At 61.4% G+C, this 21,479-nt stretch overlaps 2 protein-coding genes across 2 annotated transcripts; both read right to left on the bottom strand.

Moving 5' to 3' along the window:
- Positions 1-2,185: 2,185 nt before the first annotated feature.
- Positions 2,186-6,884, bottom strand: FEV (FEV transcription factor, ETS family member). Its single transcript, XM_058028504.1, has 3 exons — positions 6,833-6,884; positions 5,782-5,856; positions 2,186-2,726 (listed from the first exon to the last, which is right to left on the bottom strand). The coding sequence occupies exons 1-3, from the start codon at positions 6,882-6,884 to the stop codon at positions 2,215-2,217; spliced, it is 639 nt and encodes a 212-aa protein (XP_057884487.1). The 3' UTR covers positions 2,186-2,214.
- Positions 6,885-11,281: 4,397 nt separating this feature from the next.
- On the bottom strand, positions 11,282-17,696 carry CRYBA2 (crystallin beta A2). Its single transcript, XM_058027874.1, has 5 exons — positions 17,667-17,696; positions 13,484-13,650; positions 12,931-13,072; positions 11,747-11,889; positions 11,282-11,429 (listed from the first exon to the last, which is right to left on the bottom strand). Exons 2-5 carry the CDS (start codon positions 13,642-13,644, stop codon positions 11,282-11,284), a joined length of 594 nt encoding a protein of 197 aa, XP_057883857.1. The 5' UTR covers positions 13,645-13,650; positions 17,667-17,696.
- Positions 17,697-21,479: the final 3,783 nt, after the last annotated feature.

Here is a 21,479-nt window from a genome sequence, read left to right as displayed (position 1 = left end):
GGAGCGAGCCGCCTGTTGCTCCGGGTGTGTGCGGCCGCCCTCCCTCTCCCGAACAGGTAAGTCCCCCTTTCCCGAGCGTGTCCCGCCTCCGATCCATCGGGGATCCGGGCTGCAAGGTCGGGCCGGACTCACCTGGGCATCCCCGGTGCAGCCCCGGCAGAGGGACGGGAAGGGGGAAGGGGGAAGGGAGCCGCTCCCAGTGACCCACATCCCTTAATCCGCGTCCTGCCCTGCGTCACGCAGTTACCTAAGCCCCGAGCAGCTCCCCCGGCGAGGGCACAGCCTCTGCCCCGTCTCTGAGGGAGCCGCTGTGGCCATTTCCCCCATTTTGCTGTTGCTAAGTGAAACTTGGGGGCAGGGGATGTCTCCAGCCTGCCTCGGCGCTGGTTGCGTGGGGGTAACTCCTCCTTTTCCCCCTCACTTCACCTCCTGCCGTGCCTGGGAACAGTCTGTGCAACACCCACAAACCCTGGAGGCAGGGACAGCCCCCTGCCCAGTCAAACATGAGAGCAAACTCCTTTTGCTCTCATGGATTCTCTGCATCAGCCCCCCCAGTTCACAGCCTGAGCCCTCCCCAGAGGACACACTGACATCAGATCCCACTCCCTTAAGCTGATTAGGGCAGTAAGGATGCATTGGAGCAGATGCCACCAAGGCTGTGAGTGACCAGACCCCGGAGGGATGCAGGAGGGGCAGCATGGAGCCCCCAGATGTGGGAACTGCTGGGGTCTGGGGAATGAAGGGAGAGGAGGTGGGGGCTGGTCACCCTTTCCATGGGCTGGGGAGCTGCATGACTCCCCCTGCACAGCTGGTTTGATCCCTGTTGCAATCCTGGGAGCCTGAGAACAGCATATGTGGCTTTCCTGAAGGGGAATCTCAGGTAACCCAGAGGTTTCCAGCTCTGTCCTCCCTCCTGGGGATTGTAAGAACCAGAGGTGACGCCTGGAGAAAAGATGATGCGGACAATGGCCACATCCTCCCCACCCCAGGCCTGAAGGTGTTCTGGCTCAAATGGGAGAGGATTTGCTGAGTGGTTCCCCCTCTCCCCAGCTCCCTTCAGACAGGAGAGGACACAGGTGACAGCACCTCTCTGTTTTATTGAACACCAACCCCACCCCCAGCCAGTGCGGAGCTCAGCGTGCCCAGCTCTCGTGCATCCACTGGGCCAAAGTCCTGCTCCAGAGGATGGGGGCAGCTCCTTGAGCCCAGGGGAGAGATCCAGGGCTGCCCCTTGGTGCCTGGGGCTCCCAGGCCTGCTGTCATCCCTTCTTCTGCTCCACCACCCATGCTGCCTTGTCCCTGGGGATGTTCCCACTTATGGAGGGTGTCCCACCAAGCCCTGCATGTGAGAGGCTAAAGCTGGAGTAAAACTGGAACATTTATCTAGGAAGTGATGAGCAGGACACTGGCTCATGTGCAGGGTGTCAGGGACTGTCCTAGTGTAATCCTTGGGCACTGGGGACAGGGCAGAGCAGCAGAGACCAGGCTATGCTGCCTCCAAGCTCTGGTCTTGCCCTGAGGACTGGCAGTGAGCCCCACACTTGTCCCTGGCACCTCCAACCCCAGAGCCCTGCCTGGATCTGAGTGAACCCACAGAAAGCATCTGCTCTCCAGACCAAGGCTTCTCCTGAGGTCTGAAGGAAGACACCTTCAGGGAGCAGGTATCGGAGGGATGGAGGAAACAAAGCCTTTGGAGACAAAGGTGAGGGGACCAAGTGGTCAAGGAAGGTTCCCTTTCCTTGTCCCTGCTCAGTGGGACCCTCATTCATGGACACAGCTGCCCCAGGGTCCCAGCTGCTGATTCCTCTCTGCAGGGAATGGGGAGGGCAGGCAGAGGCTGGAGGCAGAGCTAGGGACATTCATGGCATGGACAGCATGGTACAAAGGAAAGGTGGGGCAATGGTCCTGCCAGGAGAGGAGCCCATGGTTTTTGCTTCCATTCACACCCTGCTTTAGGTATCCACATCCATTCCCAGGATCATGGATACTTCCTCATCTTAAATTCAGATGGCTTCCCTCCTCCAGCCACCCACATCAGAGAACAAACCCAACTTTCCTGCGAGCACCCCCCATCCCCCACACCACATCAAACATAAAAGGGGACAAGTGAGAGCAGGGCACAATCCCATCCCCCACCCCTCCCCGCTGAGCTTCCCAAATGCGCAGCCCCACGCTGCCAGGGCCATGGAGCATCCAGGTGGCACAGCCGAGCCCCTAATGGTAATGGTTGTTCATGTTGTTGAGGTGGGAGGCTGCCATGGCGCTGAACGAGGCTGAGGGCTGGAGCCCGTGCCCCGGGTACAGGGACGGGCTGGAGCCAGCCCAGTAGGAGAAGCCAGCCGGCGTCACTCCCGAGGTCATGAGGTTGAGTTTGGAGATGCCCGAGAAGGGCAGCGGTGCCAGGTTGCCCTGGAATTTGTAGAGGGTGTGGTCGGGGGTGGCCGGCTGGCACACCTGGGCCAGCCCGTGGAAGTCGAACTTGTAGGCGTAGCGCTTGCCGTGCACCTTGGTCATGATGTTCTTGTCGTAGTAGTAGCGCAGCGCGCGGCTCAGCTTGTCGTAATTCATGTTGGGCTTGCTCTTGCGCTCGCCCCAGCGCCGCGCCACCTCGTCGGGGTCGATCAGCTTGAACTCCCCGTTGGTGCCTTCCCAGGCGATGCAGTTCAGGTTGGCCCGGTCCGAAAGCAGCTCCAGCAGGAACTGCCACAGCTGGATCTGCCCGCTGCCTGCAAGGCCAGGCCCCCGAGAGGTTAAAGCTCCTTCCCAGGGCACAGGGTGAGGGACAGGATGTGCCCTAATCCCCCCAAACCACTGTTAGTCACCCTCTCCCACACCCAGGTTCTGGCTGCACCTCATTGCATCTTCCCTGCTTTAGAGACACATAAGGTGGTAACAAGGTTTTGTCTCCTTTGCAACATCCCAACCCCATCCTACACCCCCAGATATGAGGAGAAGATGCCTCTGCACCTTGAGATGGAGTAGGAGTGCTCAAAGGTCAACACAGGTCGCAGCAGTCTGGATCCAGAGTCTCCCCATCCATCCCGCCCACATTCATGCACCACTGAGGATGAACACCTGCTTGTTTGTTTTTGTGGGAGGACGTGGCCTTGTTCTTTTATCAGCAGCCCCAAGAAGGACCTATCTTGGCAGAGCCCAGATCCATCCCAACACAAGCATTCCCCACTGCCCTGTGTGCTGGAAACTGGGCTGCTCTCACAGCCCCTGCTCTAGGGACACTGTGCCCTGCACAGATGTCTCCACGGTCAACTCAAGTCAGGGAGGAACACTCATCTGAACTACACCACAGAGAGACACAGACAAATGTAGGGGAGGGAGAGACAGGGACAGAGCATGATCTACTGTGGCTTTGAATCAGGCATCAATGATGTTCCTCATTTCCAAAGGAAAAATGTCCTCCCTGAGCCATGGCCATTGCACCTGCAGCTTGCACCAAGGAGTTTCCTTGGCGGGTGCCCGTGGTGCCCCTGTGCCAGGCTGTGCACACACTGGAGCCTGGCACACTCGACACACCCATGGTGAAACACAAGGACCCGCTCCTTCGGGTCTGGCCAGAGGGCATGAGAGGAGAGGGAATCTGGACCTTTGGGCAAGGAGAATCCGACTGCTGGGACCCGGCCACCCTGCAGAGCAGCCCTGCACTTCCCTAGGCACCCCACTGCCTCCTCTGAGCAGCATCCCCTGCACATCCCCTGCACATCCCTGCTCATGATGCCATTCCTTGCAGCACAGCCTCTCTCCAGAGCAGAGGATGTGCCTTTGCAGTTATCCCTGTGCTCTTCTACAGGATTTTGTTTAAAGATGCTTGGATCCTATACGGAGATTTAGGACCCATGACCTCAGCAACAAGAAGTCCTACAGCTCTGCTACATTTCCCACCAAAAAAAAAATCTTGTTCTTGTTTTAGACCCACCTATTTTATCTTGTTCTCCCTGTATCTTGCTCTAGAAGAAGCAGGGAACAGCCATTCCCCATCGATTCCCATTCCACCAAAACCCACTCAGACATCCTGACCCAGGCAGCTGAGCCCAGGTCTTTCCTAGGTGTTGTATTTCCTAATTCCCCAACCTGGGACAAAGGCAGGGGATCTCTCCTCCCTAGGGTGCATCTGCAGCCCTTGCCCTTTCTCCATCACCACAGCCCCACCCTGGCCTCCAGCTATCTCCCACCCGTGGCTGTTCCACCCCATGCAAGGAGGTCAGGGAGGTCTTGGGGGCTGGATCTGGGTGGGGTGGTGAGGCTCAGTCCTGCCTGCTGCACAGTGCAGCACATGATAATGCACCTGAGAGCTCCCTAAGGAGATATCCAGGCATCCAAAAAGATCCCTCTCACTGCAGCACGATGTTTAGAGTATGGCTGGGCAGAGTCTGCAGTGCAGAGGCAAAAGGGCTCCCCCAGTTCTATCTTTCTCCCCCTCCCACCACTAAACCAGGGCTCCATTTTTCCTGCTCAGGGGAGTCCCTGGTCCCTGCCTCCTAGCAAACAGGCAAGCTACATGGCCCAAACACCACAGTGCTGGCCCCAGGACCCCCAGTGCTGCCACACTCCCAAGCAGGCTCCAGGCTGCTCCTTGGTCAGCACTGGGAGCTCCAGGCTGCTCCTTGGTCAGCACTGTCAGCTCCAGGCTGCTCCCTGATCAGCACTGGGAGCTCCAGGCTGCTCCCTGACTGGCACTGGGAGCTCCAGGCTGCTCCCTGACCAGCGCTGGGAGCTCCAGGCTGCTCCCTGGTCAGCGCTGGGAGCTCCAGGCTGCTCCCTGGTCAGCGCTGGCAGCTCCAGGCTGTTCCCTGATCAGCGCTGGGAGCTCCAGGCTGCTCCCTGGTCAGCGCTGGGAGCTCCAGGCTGCTCCTTGGCCAGCGCTGGGAGCTCCAGGCTGCTCCCTGGTCAGCGCTGGCAGCTCCAGGCTGTTCCCTGATCAGCGCTGGGAGCTCCAGGCTGCTCCCTGGTCAGCACTGGGAGCTCCAGGCTGCTCCTTGGTCAGCACTGGCAGCTCCAGGCTGCTCCTTGGTCAGCACTGGGAGCTCCAGGCTGCTCCTTGGTCAGCACTGGCAGCTCCAGGCTGCTCCCTGGTCAGCACTGGGAGCTCCAGGCTGCTCCTTGGTCAGCACTGGGAGCTCCAGGCTGCTCCCTGGTCAACACTGGGAGCTCCAGGCTGCTCCTTGGTCAGCACTGGGAGCTCCAGGCTGCTCCCTGGCCAGCGCTGGCCGATGCCCGTGACCCCAGCTCGGGTTGTTCCAGACGGATGCCTCCGGTTCCCGGGGACACATCACTCCCGAGCTCCAGCACTTCAGTGGCAGCTCCCTCACGAATGGTGTCCCAACTCTCCTCTGCACTCGCAGGAACGGATCTCCCGAGCCCGGATCAGCCCGCCCCGCTCCCGGGATGGCTGGCAGCTCCCTCCCGTCGGATGTCCCGGAGCTCCCGGGAGACCGGAGTTGGGACCCCGCACTCTCCCCGCTGCGGGGCTCGGGGGGATGCGTTCCCCGCTCCTCTCTGACGCCTCGGACGGGAGCTCCCGACCGTCGGGGTTGGCCGCTGTCCCCGCGGGAACTGGCGGCGGATGCTCCCAGCCGGAGGCACTGGCAGCAGCAGGGAACGGGGGCTCCGTGTGGCCGTGTCCTGCAAGGACAGTGCCCGGCAAAGGACGGCAAAGGGGCTCCGCTGGCTGCTGGCGGGAGAGAATGCGGGTGCCCCGGGGTCCCCGCTCCGTGCCGGCCGAGGGGAGCGGGGCCCGTCCAGGGGAAGGGGCAGCGGTGCTCTTACCTTTCTGCACGCCGGGGCTGAGAGACCCCCACGCCTGGCTCTTCCCGTCTTTGAACAAAGTTTCCCCGACTGGATCTGGGGGGAAAAAGGGAACGCGGGTGGTGTGGAGGGAGGGCTGGAACCAGGCGGGACCGCGACACCCCAGCGCCCACCCGCGGGCAGCGTCCCCGCAGCCCCCGGCCGCTCCCCCTTGCCTGCCCCGCCGCTGCGGCGAAGCCAGGAAACGCGTCCAGGAAAAAGGAAATCCGATTTCCGACCCAGCCGGGGAAGCTTTTAAATAGGAATAGACGATCCCGTGGGCTGGGGTAGGGAGGAGAAAGGGAGTGAGGGAGAGAGGTGTGGGGCAGGGGGAGAGGGAGAGGAGGCGGGTGGGTGGCAGGATGGGTGACAGGAGCGGCGGGTGGCAGCGAGGATGTCTGTCGGCATTTGGGGAGTGGACTGCTGTGGAAAGGAGAGATAAACGGACAGATGGATAGAAGGAAGGAAATGGGTGAATGGATGGAAGGACGGAAGAGACGATGGTGAGTGGGTAGGTGGAGGAAAGAAAGTGCGAGAGATCGATGGATGGAAGGGCAGGTAATGGATAAGATGATGGAAAAACAGGCTGATGGAAGGGACGTTGGGTGGATGGAGGGGTCGGCTGGTACCAGGGATGGAAAGGGGGATGCAGGGACAAGTGAGTGGGGTGGAAGAATGGATGGAAGCACAGGGGAAGGGTGGGTGGGTGGGTGGAAAGATGGGTTGGAAGAAAAGAAGGGTGGACGAAGAGATGGAAGGAGAGGGTGACGGTGGGTGGATGAAGGATGGGAAGATGAGTGTGCGGGTGTGGAAAGCTATGAGGGCAGCTGAAAGGAAGAAGGAAGGGATGGTTGTGGTGCTGGAAGGCAGGAAGAGAGAATGGACAGCGGGAGAGGGAATAACAGGGTGGGCGCTGGAAGGAGATGGGGCAGAGGAGAGCCCCAGGGCCTCAGCGGGACAGGGTGGGCAGGGGCTGGGCGCTGTGCGGGGCACGGCGCTGCGGTGGGGCAGCGGCCGAGGGATCCGCCCGTACCTGGCAGGTACATGTTGAGCAGCAGTGGCACCGCTCCGGTGCCGTGTCTCATGGCAGCTGTGGGGGCGGCCCGCGGGCTGCATGTTTTAATATTCCTGCCCCTATTATTATTATTATTATTCCACTTTATCAGGGAGCAGCTGATGGCGAATAAATGGCAGCGGGACGGGCAGGGGACGGGCAGGGGCCGGGGGAGGCGGGGGAAGGGGGAGTTTCCAGGCAACTCGCAGGGGCTGGGGCCCCGGCTCCAGCAATTTCCTCCGCTGTAATTAAAGCGGGCGCTGCCCCCCCCTCCCTCCCCCCGCTATCGGGCCCGCATCAGACTTTAATCACGGCCGCGGGTTTCTATGGAGAGCGGTTCGGGCCGCTTCCTGCCTCTTCCGCCTCCTTAACTCTTCGCAAACACGGCGCTGACATCCCAGCTGGGAGCGGGCCCGGCCACTGCCTGGAGACCGCCCGGGCCCGGCCTCCCACCAGCGCCTCCCTTCCCGAGCCGCCGATCGGCACCAGCAGCGCCCCGGAGCCCGCTCCCGATCGGTACCGGCACAGCCCCGGAGCCCGCTCCCGATCGGTACCGGCACAGCCCCGGAGCCCGCTCCCGATCGGTACCGGTACCGCCCGGAGCCCGCTCCCGACCGGCCGGTACCGCCCCGGAGCCCGCTCCCGATCGGTACCGGCACAGCCCCGGAGCCCGCTCCCGACCGGCCGGTACCGCCCGGAGCCCGCTCCCGATCGGCCCGCAGCGCCCCAGAACCCGCACCCGACCGGTCCGCAGCCCGCTCCTCGCGGCACGGCACCGGCAGCAGCTCCGGCACTGCCCCACCGTCCCGGCCCTCCGAGCCGCCGTGCTGCGGGCTCTGGGGTTCCGTGCCTGCCCCTTCCCCAGCTTCAGCATCATCAGCACATTCCTGGGGGCTCCTTGCAGTTCAGAGTCCTGGGGTGGGCCAGGTGTGTCCTCACCAGGGCCCTCCACTTCCAGGACAATGGTCACGGGGTTCCTTTGCAGTGCCCAGAGTTTTGGGATGGGTAAGGTCATCTCCAGCAGTTGGTGGCACCAGGTCATCCCATAGCTCTGCCACCTCCCTGGCTCCTCTGTGCTCTCCTGAATAGTCCCTGTCCCAGGAACAGTAAGCTTGTGACCATCCCACAGCACCCAGCCCTGTCCCAACCTGCTGCGCATCTTTGTTAGGATCCATGGATGCTGGGTAACCCCCAACACCCACACAAACCAGGATGGCTCCATCTTCATCTGCTTGTCCTGGGCAGAGCTGGGTACATTCTGAAGACAGGAGGACATTTAATGGAGAAACTTATGACGGAGAATTGTGATACCAGCTCCAAAAAGACACAGTTGGCCAGGTTTTTCCCTGTCACCCATGGCCCCAGCTGTTATATGCACTTGTGGGGTGCTGTCAGTCTCTGTCCCCCAGGCCAGGAGTGGACCCCCCACAGGATCCCACAGCTTGAGGCAGCCAGGCAGTGTGCCAGCAGCTGTCACCAGTTCTCCTCCGTGAGTCCAACACTGTACAGCCAAGCTCACAACTTCTTCTGCAGTGTTTCACTGATGTCTGGCAAAAGGATGAACTCTCATGCTGGATTTAGCTGCCTTTTTGGAAAGTGATCATTACAAGATATGGACCTAATGGAAATCAGGATACAGCCATGCCAGACTCGCAGTTTTTATTTACAGTGCGTGCCCTGCATAAGAAGCTGCAGCCCAAGGGGAGGGATGCTCAATCAGGGGGCACAGTCCAACAGAGTTGGTGTCTCCTCTTGACAGGGGGTGTCCAAGGTGTTTAGGAAACAGAGGGTCCCTTGGTTACCGAGCTCCACCTCTGCTCCACGTGCTCCACCTCTGCTGCCCATCTCCATCATGGACAAAGAGCAGATGCTGGCAGGGGAGACGAGCAGAGACCATGGTATTCCCCAGAAATTCCCCGGCAATCCTGTTTGGAGGTAACAGCCCTTAAAAGGCTTCTCTTCCCCCAGCTGGTCTCCTGAGCTCCCCTGAACCTCTGGGGGGTGTCCAGCTCTGTACAGCCCAGCAGCCCTGGCTGCTCCCTGCATCCCTCTCCTGCCAGCCCCCAAGGTGCAGCTCTCCCCGCAGTGGCTCCGCAGTCTCCCAGACTTGCTTTCGCTGCCTGAGTCACTGAAACAAACCGCAGGCAACAGAAAACAAGCCCCGGAGACAGCGGGGTGAGGTGGGGGCGTGCCTGACCCACCACCCGTCCTCTTCTGGCAGCCCAAGGGGAGACCATGATGCTCCTGCAGCAAACTGCAGAGTGGAGAGCATGGATGGGGGCCTGGGCTGAGGGTCATTGCATCAGCCCAGAGTGGGAAGGGGGTGCAGCAGGGATCAGAATCAGAAATAGGTTAAGGGCTGCTGGAGCTGGAGAAGGAGGTGCTTTGGAAGGCACTGGGGATGGAGATTCCTGGGTCCCTGGGAAAGCCAGTGGGTAGGGGGCTTAAAGTGGGATGTGAGGGGACTGGGGTCTTTGAGTGATCTGGGGTCAGAAGTGTGCAGAAGGACAGGGAATGTCATATCCTAAGAGCTGGCAAGCCCTGTGTCCATGTAGAGCTTTGGGGACCTGAGTGATGTGACCCCAGGTTCATGGGGGAGCTGGGGCAGACCCAGAGGATGAGGAAGGCAGGGTATATGAGAAATCCAGGAAATAGGGGCCCATGTCCATGGGGGAACAGGGACTGGGCTGTGGGTCTGAGGGGGATCTCGGAGATGAGGTTCCAGGTCTGTGTGACTACTGGGGATGGAGCCCGGACATTGGAACGCCCAGCTGGAAGCAGCTGCAGGTCCCTCCAGCTGCAAGAGGCAGTCTGCCCCCCGCCCCCCACTCCAGGGCTCTCCTCCCACCCCAGGTGGGGCAATAAGGACCCGCGACTTTGCAATGCCCCCCACAGCCCACCCCTGCCCCCCCATCACAGCGCTGTGTGCAGTGCCCGGGAAAGCTTCACCTGTGAGCCGGCGGTGTGGAGCGGAGCCGAGCTGACGTGGCCCTGGGCTGGCTGCGCCTGGCCAGGTGTGCCGGAATGTGTTTGTGCTGGGGGAGAGGCCGTGCGGCCGGGGTGGGGCCTCTGGGGACACAGGAGACAGGGGCGGGCTGGGGGGCACTCTGCAGCCGGGATGCCATGTGGGATGGGGACACGCAGGGGCTGGGTCTTCTGCACAGCAGCACTGGGGTGGAGGGGAGAGGGGGCATGCAGGGAAACGTGTGTGTGCTCAGCTGAGTGCAGCTCTCTCTCTCTCTCTCTCTCTCACACACGCACACCCACACCCATTGCACACCCATGCACAGGCTGACACACACACCAGGGTTGGGGTCTCTGCACCCTGCTGGGTGAGGGCTGTGCACAGACTGCCCCCCAACCCAGTGTTCCAGCAGCTTTCTGGGACACTCCCTTTCTCAGAGCCAAGCATGTTTTTAGCAGGGTGGGCATCAGAGTGCCCAGGAATCTGAGGCACTCAGAACTGTTCCACCATGCATCCATGTCCTGGGTGTGGGGAGCGCCTCAGGACCAAAGCCTGTGCCCCAGGAGGGCTTTGGGGTGCCAGAGCAGGAGAGAAGGCAAGGAGGAGGAGAGGAGGAGGAAGCAATGTGCTGGGTGCAGGGAGTGCTTTGGGGATGGGTAGCCCACACCCCAGGAGGGTTCAGAGCCAGATGGAAAAGGAGGAGGCTGGGAAAGGGTGCTGGAGGAGGAGGAGGAGGCTGGGTGGGGCTCCCGGTGTCCCGGAGCCGGATACTGGCACGGATATGCTGGCGTGGCAAGGCTGGAGGAGGAGGACACACACACCTGCGAGCATCAAGCCAGGCCCCTACCACCTGTGGAACACTACCCCAGGCCTCCTTCCCCTGCACAACCACCTGCACCTCCTGCCCAGCCCCTCTGTGCCAGTGCCCCCAAGCACAGCTGTGGCTGCCCCATGTGCTGGCAGAGTCCCTTCCCCAGATGACCCCTATGTTCTTCCTCCTTCCCAGGCCCACAGCAGGCAGGGACCCCCTTCTCTCTTCCAGAGTGGCGCAGAGAAAGGGGACCTTGAGCTGGCAGACTTTGTAGCAACCAATTTCCCTGGCATTGATCCTGGGAGGAGATCCCAGGGCACAACCCTCTTGGTGCCTTCTCCCACATCCAGTGCTCTCTTTGCCCAGCAGGTTCCCATTTTCCCAGTCAGAACACCACAGCAGTGGAACTGTGCATAGATGAGAGGTGGGTGCAGAGAGCTCAGCCCAGGGTGGAGCTGGCCATGAGCCCAAAACTGCCTGGGGAAGGGGAAACCTTCCAGGCTGCCACCACGGTCCTCCCAGCATGGCAACCCCTGAGGAGCAGAGCAGAGGCAGGAGCAGTCTTTTTTTGACAAATGCCTTTATTTGCTACCGGATAGAGGTCTATTGCACAGCAGCCTGGAGGCTGCAGGGCACACAGCCCTGCCCCAGTTCAGTGCTGGACGCGGCGGATGGATTGGATCTGGTTGGTGTGGGCCTGGCTGCTGTATTCATTGTACTTCTTGAACTCGCCGTTCTGTCTGTCCCGCTCCAGCACGTACTGGTAGCCCCTGTATCCTGGGTACTGGTATGCCACCCACCTGCAGGCAGAGCCTTGGCTCAGAGCCCCAAGCCAAATCATCCCTTCCCATCCCATCCCATCCCATCCCATCCCATCCCATCCCATCCCATCCCATCCCATCCCATCCCATCCCATCCCTCTGTTTGCCTTGGGAGGAGAGGGACAGAAAATACCTAATGGCTTGTATTTTCAAGGAAAAAGTAGCAGGAATACATCCCTTTTTTGAGGGGGTCCCCCTTCCACATTGTGGGGTTTGTGGAGGTGTTTTATGCAAGGAGGTGCTTCTGAGCCTCTGCTCTTGGCACCCCCAGACCCTGCCCCGCTGGCTGCACTCACGCTCCGGCGTTCACTTTGATGGATGCCACCTCCTTGTTGCCCCAGCCCATGGCCTGCAGCGAGGGATAGTCGTCACTCAGCTCAAACTTGTGACCCTGGAAGTTCTCAGCCTCGTAGAGGATGACTTTGCTGTCATTGTGGTTCTGCAGAGAGACAGAGCTGGAGGTCAGCAGGAACGGGTTGGCTTGCCCAGGGATAGGGGATGTGGCATCAGTGTGACACACACCAAGGCACTTTGAGAGGCCTGGCATCGTGAGCAGCTTTGGTGCAATGCATGGGGATGTCCCTCAGCCTGGCACCCCCTCACTGGGACACCCCAGAACTGCCCTAAGGATGCTGCTTTCATGTCCCTGTGGTCCCAGTGCACAGCTGTCAGTGAGAGTTGGTGGCTACAACCTCTGGACGCACACGGACTGCTGCCCTCGGCATCACCACACTCCCCAAGGCTGCAGGAGGGTTCAGGGCGAGGCAGGATGCTGAGAGAGGTCCCCTCAGCTCTGTGGGGCCTTTCTGGGTGCTGGGCACGGTGGGGTTAATGGCTGGGACACTGAGTGATGCAGCACTGTCCCCCGTGCCCAGCCCCCACATGCATCTATCTGCACCGAGGAGCAGTCCTGCCAGCAAGGAGTGATCTTATCGCATCCCCTTTATTAAAGCCTGAACATATCTGCCTGGTGATTATTAAAAGTTGGGGGGGGACCCCCCGCTCGGAGGCGCAGACGTGCCGCTGCTGCGAGCAGCGGTGTCTCTGCAGATGGAGCGATAGAGCCGCGGCTGCCTGGGCACGCCCCAGCTGCCCGCGCTGCGAGGGGACGGGCCCGCGCTCCGAGCATCCCTGCGGTCCCAACAGCTCCTCCCTGCTCATCCCAGCCCCGGGAATCAGGGCTGGGGGACAAGGCCTTGGGACCCCAGCCTGGCAGGTGGCTCTCCGAAGCACAAAGCAGAAGGAGCTGGAATTGTGCTTCAGGCTAAATTTTAGACCTAAAGTGCATCCCAGGATCTCTGCAGGGAGGTGGGAGCTGGTGCGTGCAGCTACTCCTCCACTTCACGTGTACCTCTGTGAACACCTCACCCTTCCACCCCATGTCATCCTCCAGCCTGCCCCTCATTCCCTCCGTGCTGGGCTACCTGGAGGAGGCTCTGCCTGCCCTGAGCCCTCCCCGTGTGGTGTCCCAGTAACTCACTGCGCATTTGACAGGCCGGAAGGAGAGGAGGTGCTCGGTCCGGTAGCCACTGTTCCCGCTCCAGGCCTCCCACCGGGGATAGTCACCCTTCTCCAGGATAAACTGCTGTCCCTGGTACTCAGGGTACTCGAAGCCTACCCAGCTGGAAGGAAGAGGAGGAAAACCCTCAGAGATGTACGACACAGTCCCCAGGATCAGTCAGGGGTCAGCTTCTCCTTCCTGGGCAGGGGACAGAGATATCCTGGCAGGTTACGGGTCTGTCACAGATGTTGGGGTCCTTGCTAGCAGCAAATGTCCCTTTTGAAAGTGGGACCCCTCTCCCCAGATCCACATCATTGCCTCCAACCTACGCCTTGCCTTGGTAAGGTCTCCCTGACTAGCAGATGGGAAAACACAAGGAGCACAAGCAGGGAGGACACACGATGAGGCTGTGTCACAGCTGAGAAAGAACTTGGGAGTTCTGGCTCCCCAGCAGCTCCCAAGAGTGCCTGGGAGCAGTGGGTTTGCTGGTGCGGGGCGTGCCAAGGGGCCGCGGGGCCGGCGGGGCACTTACGGGCCAGACTCCACCTTGATGGAGCGGATCTTGCGGAAGCCGCGCTCCATGATGCTGGGGCACTCCATGAGGAACTCGCAGCGCTTGCCCTGGAAGTTCTCCTCCTCCCACACCGTGATCTTGTACTGCCCCAGGGTGTCCATGGCTTCACTGCTGGTCATACGGGTCTCTCGGCTGCTGGCAGAGCCCCACGGATCACCCCAGGGCCGGTGCCCCCCACCAGCCCCCAGCCACCCTCCTGCCTGCTGCTGAGCCTGGCATGCCGGTGGCGCTGCCCTCACACGCCCCATGCCACTGGCCCCTTGCCCTCCCAGGCTGGCACGGGGACATTTCCCATTCCCTTTCCTTCCCTGCTGGGGGATCTCTGTCCAGTGAGCCCCAGGCTGCAGGGGGAATTTGCAGTGTCCCATCTCTTCATGTGATGTACCCAGGACTGCCTCAGTTTTTCCTCTCCCAAGCTCCCTGCCGTGGCTCCGGGAGCTGTCTGGGTGCGGTGGCACTGTACCCACTGCTGGGAGGCGGCGGTGACCGCAGCTCAGATGCGGCTGTAGCCCCGGGGCAGAGCAGCCCGGCTCCTCCATCCCTCCTGCCGGGGTCCCTCCTGCCCCTGCGGCACACAGCGCCGCGCCGCTTGCCCTTCCCCAGGGTGAGCCTCGGCCGGCTGGGGGCTTGCTGTGGGGCAGCGCCTGTGCACGGGGGCTGGGGCTCACAGCCTGGTACTTACTTGGTCGGAGGGCAGGGCACAGAGGCGGAGGTGGCGGTGCCGGCGCCGGCTTCTCCTGCGGCCCTTTATAGCGGGCGCTGGAGCGGCGGCCAGGGCGCTGTGTCAGCAGCCAGGGGACGGGGCACGGCTGCTCGGCCAGCCCAGACTCCGGCTGTCCATTCCACTTAGGCAGTGTGGCGAGAGCGGCCCCCCCGCGCCCGGCCGGGCTGACAATGAAAGTGCTGGGCTGTGTTTGCGCAGGGGCTCAGGGCACAATGGGCAAAGGGCCTGACGCGCCGCTTTCCTTTCTGCCCCCGCACAATGTCCCCGCTTGGCCCAGGGATTAGGGAGCCAGCCTTTCCCAGGGCACCCGCAGCCTCTGCCAGGGGTGAGGCTGGTGGGAAGGAGGTGCCAGGGTGAAGTGGAGATTTACCTTCTGGGAGCTGAGGGGCACTCATGTCCTCACGCTGGAACACAGGGCTTATCTGGGGCTGCCTCTGCCCCTCCAGGTGGGACTCTGCCACCACGGGCTCCTTTTCCAGCCGGGCCCTGCAGGGATTCCTGAGCTGGCTGCAGAATGGGCGCTGATGGACCCCAGTTAAAAGTTTTTAATGCCCTGAGCATTTCCCCTGGCTTGAGAAAGAGCTCCCTGTGCTCCCACTCCCCTCCCACAGGGGCAAGGGACTCTGTGCACAGCAGGAGGGGACCAGCTTCGGGACAGAGCTGTGCCCTTCACCTGGGCAGGACCAGCCCTGCCTGGAACTGCACCAACCATACAGCTATCCCCAGTGGCTCCTACCAGGAGCTGGGACGGACGAGGCCAGCGCAGGCTGGAAAGGAGGAAGAGGGCCCTGTTGAGCTGTGAAATCCTGGGTGTCTAGGCAGCTGTTTCTTGCAGCATCCCTGTGTAGTCTGTGTGAGGCCGGGCACTCCCCACCTTCAGCTGGGCAGGTGCCACGCTGGCCACTGGGCAAGGGCTGGACCACAGCACCACAAACCCTCCCAGGAAAAATCCAGCCCTTCTGGGGGTCCTGGGCATGGGGTCAGCATCACAAGAGACCATTGTCGGTTATGGAGAGTGCAGTGTGAGCAGCTGGGCGTGGTGTTAGTACACCTGGCATCAAAAAGAATCGGGGACTGAGGGGTAACAGCAAGGACGAGCTGGGGGCAGGACTCGGGGGTCCCCTTCGTGACTTCCCCACTGCTCGGTGGCCCCGAGGCTCGGTGCGGATCCGCGCCGATGCCTGCGGGTCCCAGCAGAGGGTGCAGCCTGGCAGCGCTTGGAGCGCGCTCAGCTCAGGGACATCAGTGGCCCTTGGCAGGGGACAGGCGCTGGGGAGGCGACCCTCAGCTTGCGTGGCCTGAAGTGCTCCTAGCAGGGAGGGGGAGATGCTCTTGGAGCTGTCTGGGGAAGCAGAAGGTGGAGGGAAGGACAGGGATGCTCCCTGGAGAAGGAAGAGCACTCTGGTGCAGCCTGGTGGCCTGGGGACATCTCTCAAACTGCTGGGAGACGGGTCTGGGCAGGATTTAGGGAAGCCATCACCTTGGCAAAGGTGAGGCAAGATGCAGAGCTAGTGCACTGCAGGGTCTCCCCACAGTGCTGCCATGCCTTGCCTGGGCTGTGAGAACAGAGCTGTGGGGCACTGGTTAGTTTGGGGAGGTTGAGGATGAGGGCAGCTGAGGACTCTAAGGGGCAGGGCACTATGGGGTGTATTACAGAGCCCCAGGACGTGAGGCACCACAGAATACGTGGGATGTGCATGTGTGGGGCACTGGGGCTGTGCCACGAGGAGCAAGCCAGCCACTCAGCCGTCCCCATGAAACAATTGGATAAAAGCACTGGAAGGTGCAGAGGAGAAATCCAGATGCAGACAATGCCCCTCCCTTGTTCCTCAGCACGTTGCACCCACTGGGATGTGCTTCACCTCCTGCTCAGTACATTCAGGGCAGCCACGTGGGAGCCACAGCCACAGCAGGGCACAGGATCAGTGGGGTCCCTCACAAGGAGCCGTCCCCGGCTGCATCCCAGAATGCTGATGCAGCCTGTCCTCCCTGGGCCGGGTGCTCTCTGTCCCCTGCCAGCATTGCATGGCTGGGTCACTGCAAGCCCCCAGGCACCCCTGCCCAGCTGAGACAGGGGCACAGAGAGGCTGCTGCGGGGGCAGGCAGTGACTCTGCTCAAGGGCAGCTGCTCATGCTGGCTGTGGGAGCTGCTCAGCGCTCGCCCTGGGCCTCCTGCATAGGCTAATTTAATAAGGGCCCCTCTAGCTCCCAGCTCAGCTTGTTCCCTGCACTAGCAAAACAGATCATGTTTCTCAGTGCCACTGGGCACAGCGCGGCAGCCCGGGGGCACGGTGGGAGCACGAGGGCACCCAAGCGCTCCCTGCCAAGCCCAGACCATGGGGCTGTACCCTGTGCCCAGCTGGGGAGCAGAGCAGGCTGAAGGGCAGCCACAAGAGAGGTGAGGCAGGGGCTGCCCAGAACCCTGAGGCTGATGCCCTGTCTGTGGCAATACACAGCTGCACCCATCGATGTTAGGAATCCAACATCAATGAATCTCTGGGCTGGCTGACCAAGGCAGCACAGCTGTGTGTGGTCCATCTGGCTGGCACCGTGGGCTGGGCCCTGGTCACACCCTGCAGGACCTCTAGCTGCTCTCCCCTTCTCCCCAGCCCGGCTGGGGGCTGGACCAGCACTCCAGGGGGCTGGAGGTCTGGGGGCTGGGCCCTACAGGAGCAGATGGAGCTGGTGCCGGCCCCTGTTTGTCTTTCTTCCAGTTGCCTGGTGCTCTGTTTGTTCTAGGGATGTCTTCCTGCTGTCAGGGCCAAAACAGGTGGCTTTTATTTGCAGGGTCTGGCTGATTAGATCAGGGGTGGTGTGTCATTGCCCCCACACAGCCCCATTGCTTCCTCTTTCCTCTGCTTTCTCCCCTAGCCTCATTTCTGTGGGAAATCATTCTGCTCGATAATCACCCTCCTTCTCTCTCCAGTCACCTGTGCTTCAGGGCTGCTCTGAACATGGCCACACCAGGACTGGTCAATCCCAGCCAAAACCCCGACTTCCACCTACTGAATCCTGGATCCCAGAGCCAAGAGGGTTGCTGGGGTCCCCAGCGCCACTTGTCCCCTCCAGAGGCTTTGCTGGCCACATGAGCCATAGGTGTACAGCACACATCTGCCTCGGGAGCCTCCTGACAGGCACTGCCCCGCACAGGGAGCCCTGGCACTTGCCAGCTGCCCCACAGGCACGTGTCCCCTGCGCACGCAGCCGTGCCACCCCTGCAGCCAGGAGCCCCTGGGACAGCAGGAGCCTGGCAGATGTTGCAGGGATTAGCTCCCACGCAGGTGCACACGCACACCGTGGGCTGCCAGCTGTTCTGTGCCCCTGGCACCACCCCAGGCACGCTGCTCACCCCTCTTGGTGGGGCTGTGGCTGCCCACCCTGCCTGTGGCACCCACAGCTCTGGGCTGCACCTGCAGCAGCCCTCCAAGACAAGGATGCTCCCAGGGACACAGGTTCACCCCGTGCCACCCATTCACCACCCGAGGCTGGCTGTCCCCACATGGGGTGTGCTCAGTCCCCACGAGCTGCCAGGGGAGCTGTGGCCTCACCTGCCTGCTCCCCACTGTTCCCATGGGGACTAATCCCACCTGAAGGTCAGGGAGGCTCCGCCAGCTGCTTACCTCCTGCCTGTGGATTACAGCCTGGGTGTGAGCAGCTGGCAAAGGCTGCTCCCCAGCTGAGCCCAGCCCTGCAGCACAGAACCAGAAGGGAGCCCAGGGTGGCATGTCCCTTTCAGCTTGAGGTGTCCCCTCTGTCACACCTTAGCCAGTCAGAGATGCCAGGCACTGGGCTAGGGGAGGCAGTGTCTGCTCCTCTGCCCCAGATCCTGACCTGGAAGGGAGCCTGCTGCTGCCAGCCACTGTGACCTCCTGCTCGTTACCACAGGTGCCTCAGCCTGGCACCTCCAGGGCACCCCATAGCTTCAGTGTCCTGGAGGAGCTTGCTGGTCCTCACAGTGCCCAGTGCAGACCAGTCCCAGGGCTGCAGTGATGGGGACAGGGGAGCACATCCCAGCCCACACCCAGCCTGGCCTGGGCACAGCTGCTGATGCATGTCCTTCAGTGCACTGTGTCATTGTGGAGGGACACCAGGGGTGAGCACAGCTGCCCAGATGCCAGCTTTCCCTGTGGCAGCTAGGGTGCTGCCATGGAGGTGCAGAGTGCAAGATTAAGGCTGGCAGCCCCTGGCAGCCTCAGAGCCGGGGATACCAGCTCAGCTGGCACCTGGCCAAGGTCCCACTCCTCCCCAGGGCTCCTGCACTGCCCTGTCGGCCACGTCTGCAGAGGCAGGCACCCCAAGCTGGGTGATGCTCACTCGGGAGGCAGATGGAAAGGTTGGGTCCCCTCCTCCAGCAGCCCTGAGGATCAGCACAGGCGGGGGCTGAGCCAGGCGCTGCCACAGGAACAGAACGTCCTGCCTCAGCTGCCTCAGGGCTCCTGCAGCCAGCACTAGCTGGGCCAGGAGCAGCAGCCCTGGCAGCCTGCTCAGTGTCCATCCCTGGGCAGGCTGCCCACGCACTTCCCAGAGCCATGGCTGGGAAGAGAGGAGCCCCAGCACTCACCCCTTCCCTGGAGGCCCCGTGGGAGGGTGGGGCTGATGTGCTCCAAGATGCAGGACAAGTATGAACCCTGGGGTTTTTCCCCCAGCAGCTTGAATCCTTCATCAGGGCTCTCCCTTATTCCCTTTTCTAATGGGGGTTCAAAGACATATTTTGGGGCAATTGTAAAACATGTCCCCTCACCCCAGTGGTGTGTGGGTGCAGGGGAAGGATGCCAGGCTGTACCTATGGTGTCCCTGATACTCCCCACAGCCAGGAATGGGCTGGAGTGTGCAATTCCTGCAGTTTCACCACAGCAGAATGCAGATCCATGCCTGGGACCCACCTCTCCTGTCCACCCTGTCTGACAGAGGGGGATAAGCTTGTCCCAGAGCCCAGGCAGACTGAAAACTGCCTCTGCTTATTGTCTTCAGCTGGGGGTGGTGTGTGGGGTGGACTCATTGCCTGGTGACAGTATCTGAAGGTACAGCCTGGCAAGGGGTGTGCAGGACCCCAGGACAGAGTGAGGACAGTCCCTATGCTCCCTGCCCCATGCCAGGAGCAGGCTGGAGCAGCACCCTGGCCTCCAACATTAGCTCATCCCCAGTGTCACAGGCAGCCTCTAAACTGTCTGGGCACCCACAGTGGTGCTGGGACAGACTTTGAGGGGCAGGGAGCTCCTGCTCTGCCTGGGCACCTCCTTCAGGCACAGCAGAGCTGTGCCAAACAGGCTGAGTGGGGTCATATGAGGTCGAGGGATGCTCACACCACCCTGGTTCTCAGCCCCTGAGGTGCCCACACAGCCCTGGGGGCTGGTCCCTGCTGGGGCCCTGGTGTGCTGAGGGCAACCAGCTGCCTCTCCCACATCCTGAAGTGAAGCAGGGCCTGCCCCAGGATGGCACACCCCATCCGGGCTGGGCAGGACATGGGCTGCCCAGAGGCTGCCAGCAGCAGTGCACACCTCTGCTCCCACCCACACCTTCAGCTGCACACACCAGGAAACAGAGCAGCAAGCACACAGGGCATGGCCAGCACTGTTCAGCTCAGCAGAACACACACAGGGGCACACACAGGACAGGGATGCACCAGCTGTGCACACACCTATGCAAATACACAGGCACGCGTGCACATACACACCTGGGTGAAACTACACCTGTGTGCAAATCCAAACCTGGGCACTTGCAGCTCCCCAGTGCTCCTCCTGCCCCCTGCCCTCTCCATGCAAATCCTCCTGCTGAGGAACTGTGCCATGGAAATCCCCAGCCCAGGTCCCCAGGTCCCCAAAGCCGTGCCACTGGCCATGCAGAGCCTGGGGTTTGTTTGGGGAACAGCACCACCCAGCACGGACAGCAATACCCTGCTGTGCCCCATCCCATGCCAGCCTTGGTACCCGTGGTGCCAGCACTGGCTCTGACATGTAAAATGGGTGTTTAATGCCTCTGGCTCTGCCTGCTGTGAGGAGCAGCTCACCCCTGGGTGCTAATCCTCCCAGACAGTCATTCTCCAGATAACACAGCCACAGTGTGCCTGCTGGGGCCATCCCACCTCTGAAGGGTTTCACAGCTTCCCAGTGCCCCTGGGCTGGCAGAGCTGGGGCAGTGACAGCAGTGACAGGGAAGGTGGCAGGGGGACACATAACCCAGGGCACAAGACAGCCCAGAGGAGCTGGAGCAGGCAGGCGAAGGCGGAGGCGGCACGGCCGCGTTTCACAGCCTTGCTCTGCCAGATAGCATCTCCCCCAGGCTCTGCCCCCACAGGGACACACGTGCAGCCACTGCAGCACATGGACAGAGGGTCTGGCTTTGCTCAGAGTTATTAATCATGTTCTGTTTGATCCCAGCCTGAGCAGGGCAGCTGCAGAGGGCTGTGCATATCGGGGGATGTGTTGTGCTTTCTCAGCTTTTCAACTTTGCCAGGATTGGTAGCAGAGGACACGGAGCCTGGAGACACAGCCCCAGGGGCCCATGACCACAATGATGGCCAATCACTGCATCGTCCTGGGGCTGTTCCCAGGCTGGGATGGAGCCTTAGCTCTGGAGGGATGCAGGGAGCGCAGCAACCCTGGAGATGCTCTCTGATTTTGGCCCCTACCTACACCACCTGATGGAAACTCCCAAAGCATTTACCCAAACAGGAAGCCTAGGAGATGCCTCATCCTTGCCCCTTGCAGGGGCACCCCAAGGAGGCAACAGAACTCTCCTGCTCTGGGACCAGGGCTGCTGAGCTTTGTCCTGTGCGTAGCTGCATGGGCGTGAGGGAAAGCAGCAGGAACCATCCTATCCCTTTGAACAGAGCTCCTCTGAGCCCCTGAGTGAACAGAGCACACTCCTGAGCTCCTTCACTCCAACCTCTCCTCTGTCCACACTGGGTGGATGGGCTGAGCTTTTTTAGCGTTTGCAGAGAGGCTGCAGATGGGCTCAGGATCCACCTGTAAGCTCAGAGCATCCCTGAGCATGGCAGGACCGGAACAATCCTGTGCTACGGATGTGCCTGTGCCTGAGGGCGGGGCAGAAGCAGCTCAGGGCTGACAGAAATCACAGGCAGGGCCAGGCATAGACAGTAGGGAGGTGAGGGATCTTTCTATTCCCAAAAAATATCCTGAGATGGGAGGAAAGCAGGTTTACTGCTGTCCCATCTCCTAGCTCTCCATGACTCCCTGCAGCCTCCATGGTGCTAGGAGCAGCCCCAGGCTC

This window comes from Melospiza georgiana, chromosome 7 (assembly GCF_028018845.1).
Source record: "Melospiza georgiana isolate bMelGeo1 chromosome 7, bMelGeo1.pri, whole genome shotgun sequence".
Classification (NCBI taxonomy): Eukaryota; Metazoa; Chordata; class Aves; order Passeriformes; family Passerellidae; genus Melospiza; species Melospiza georgiana.
Note: the sequence above shows the minus strand (reverse complement) of the source record. Positions and strands in the feature narration are given on the sequence as shown.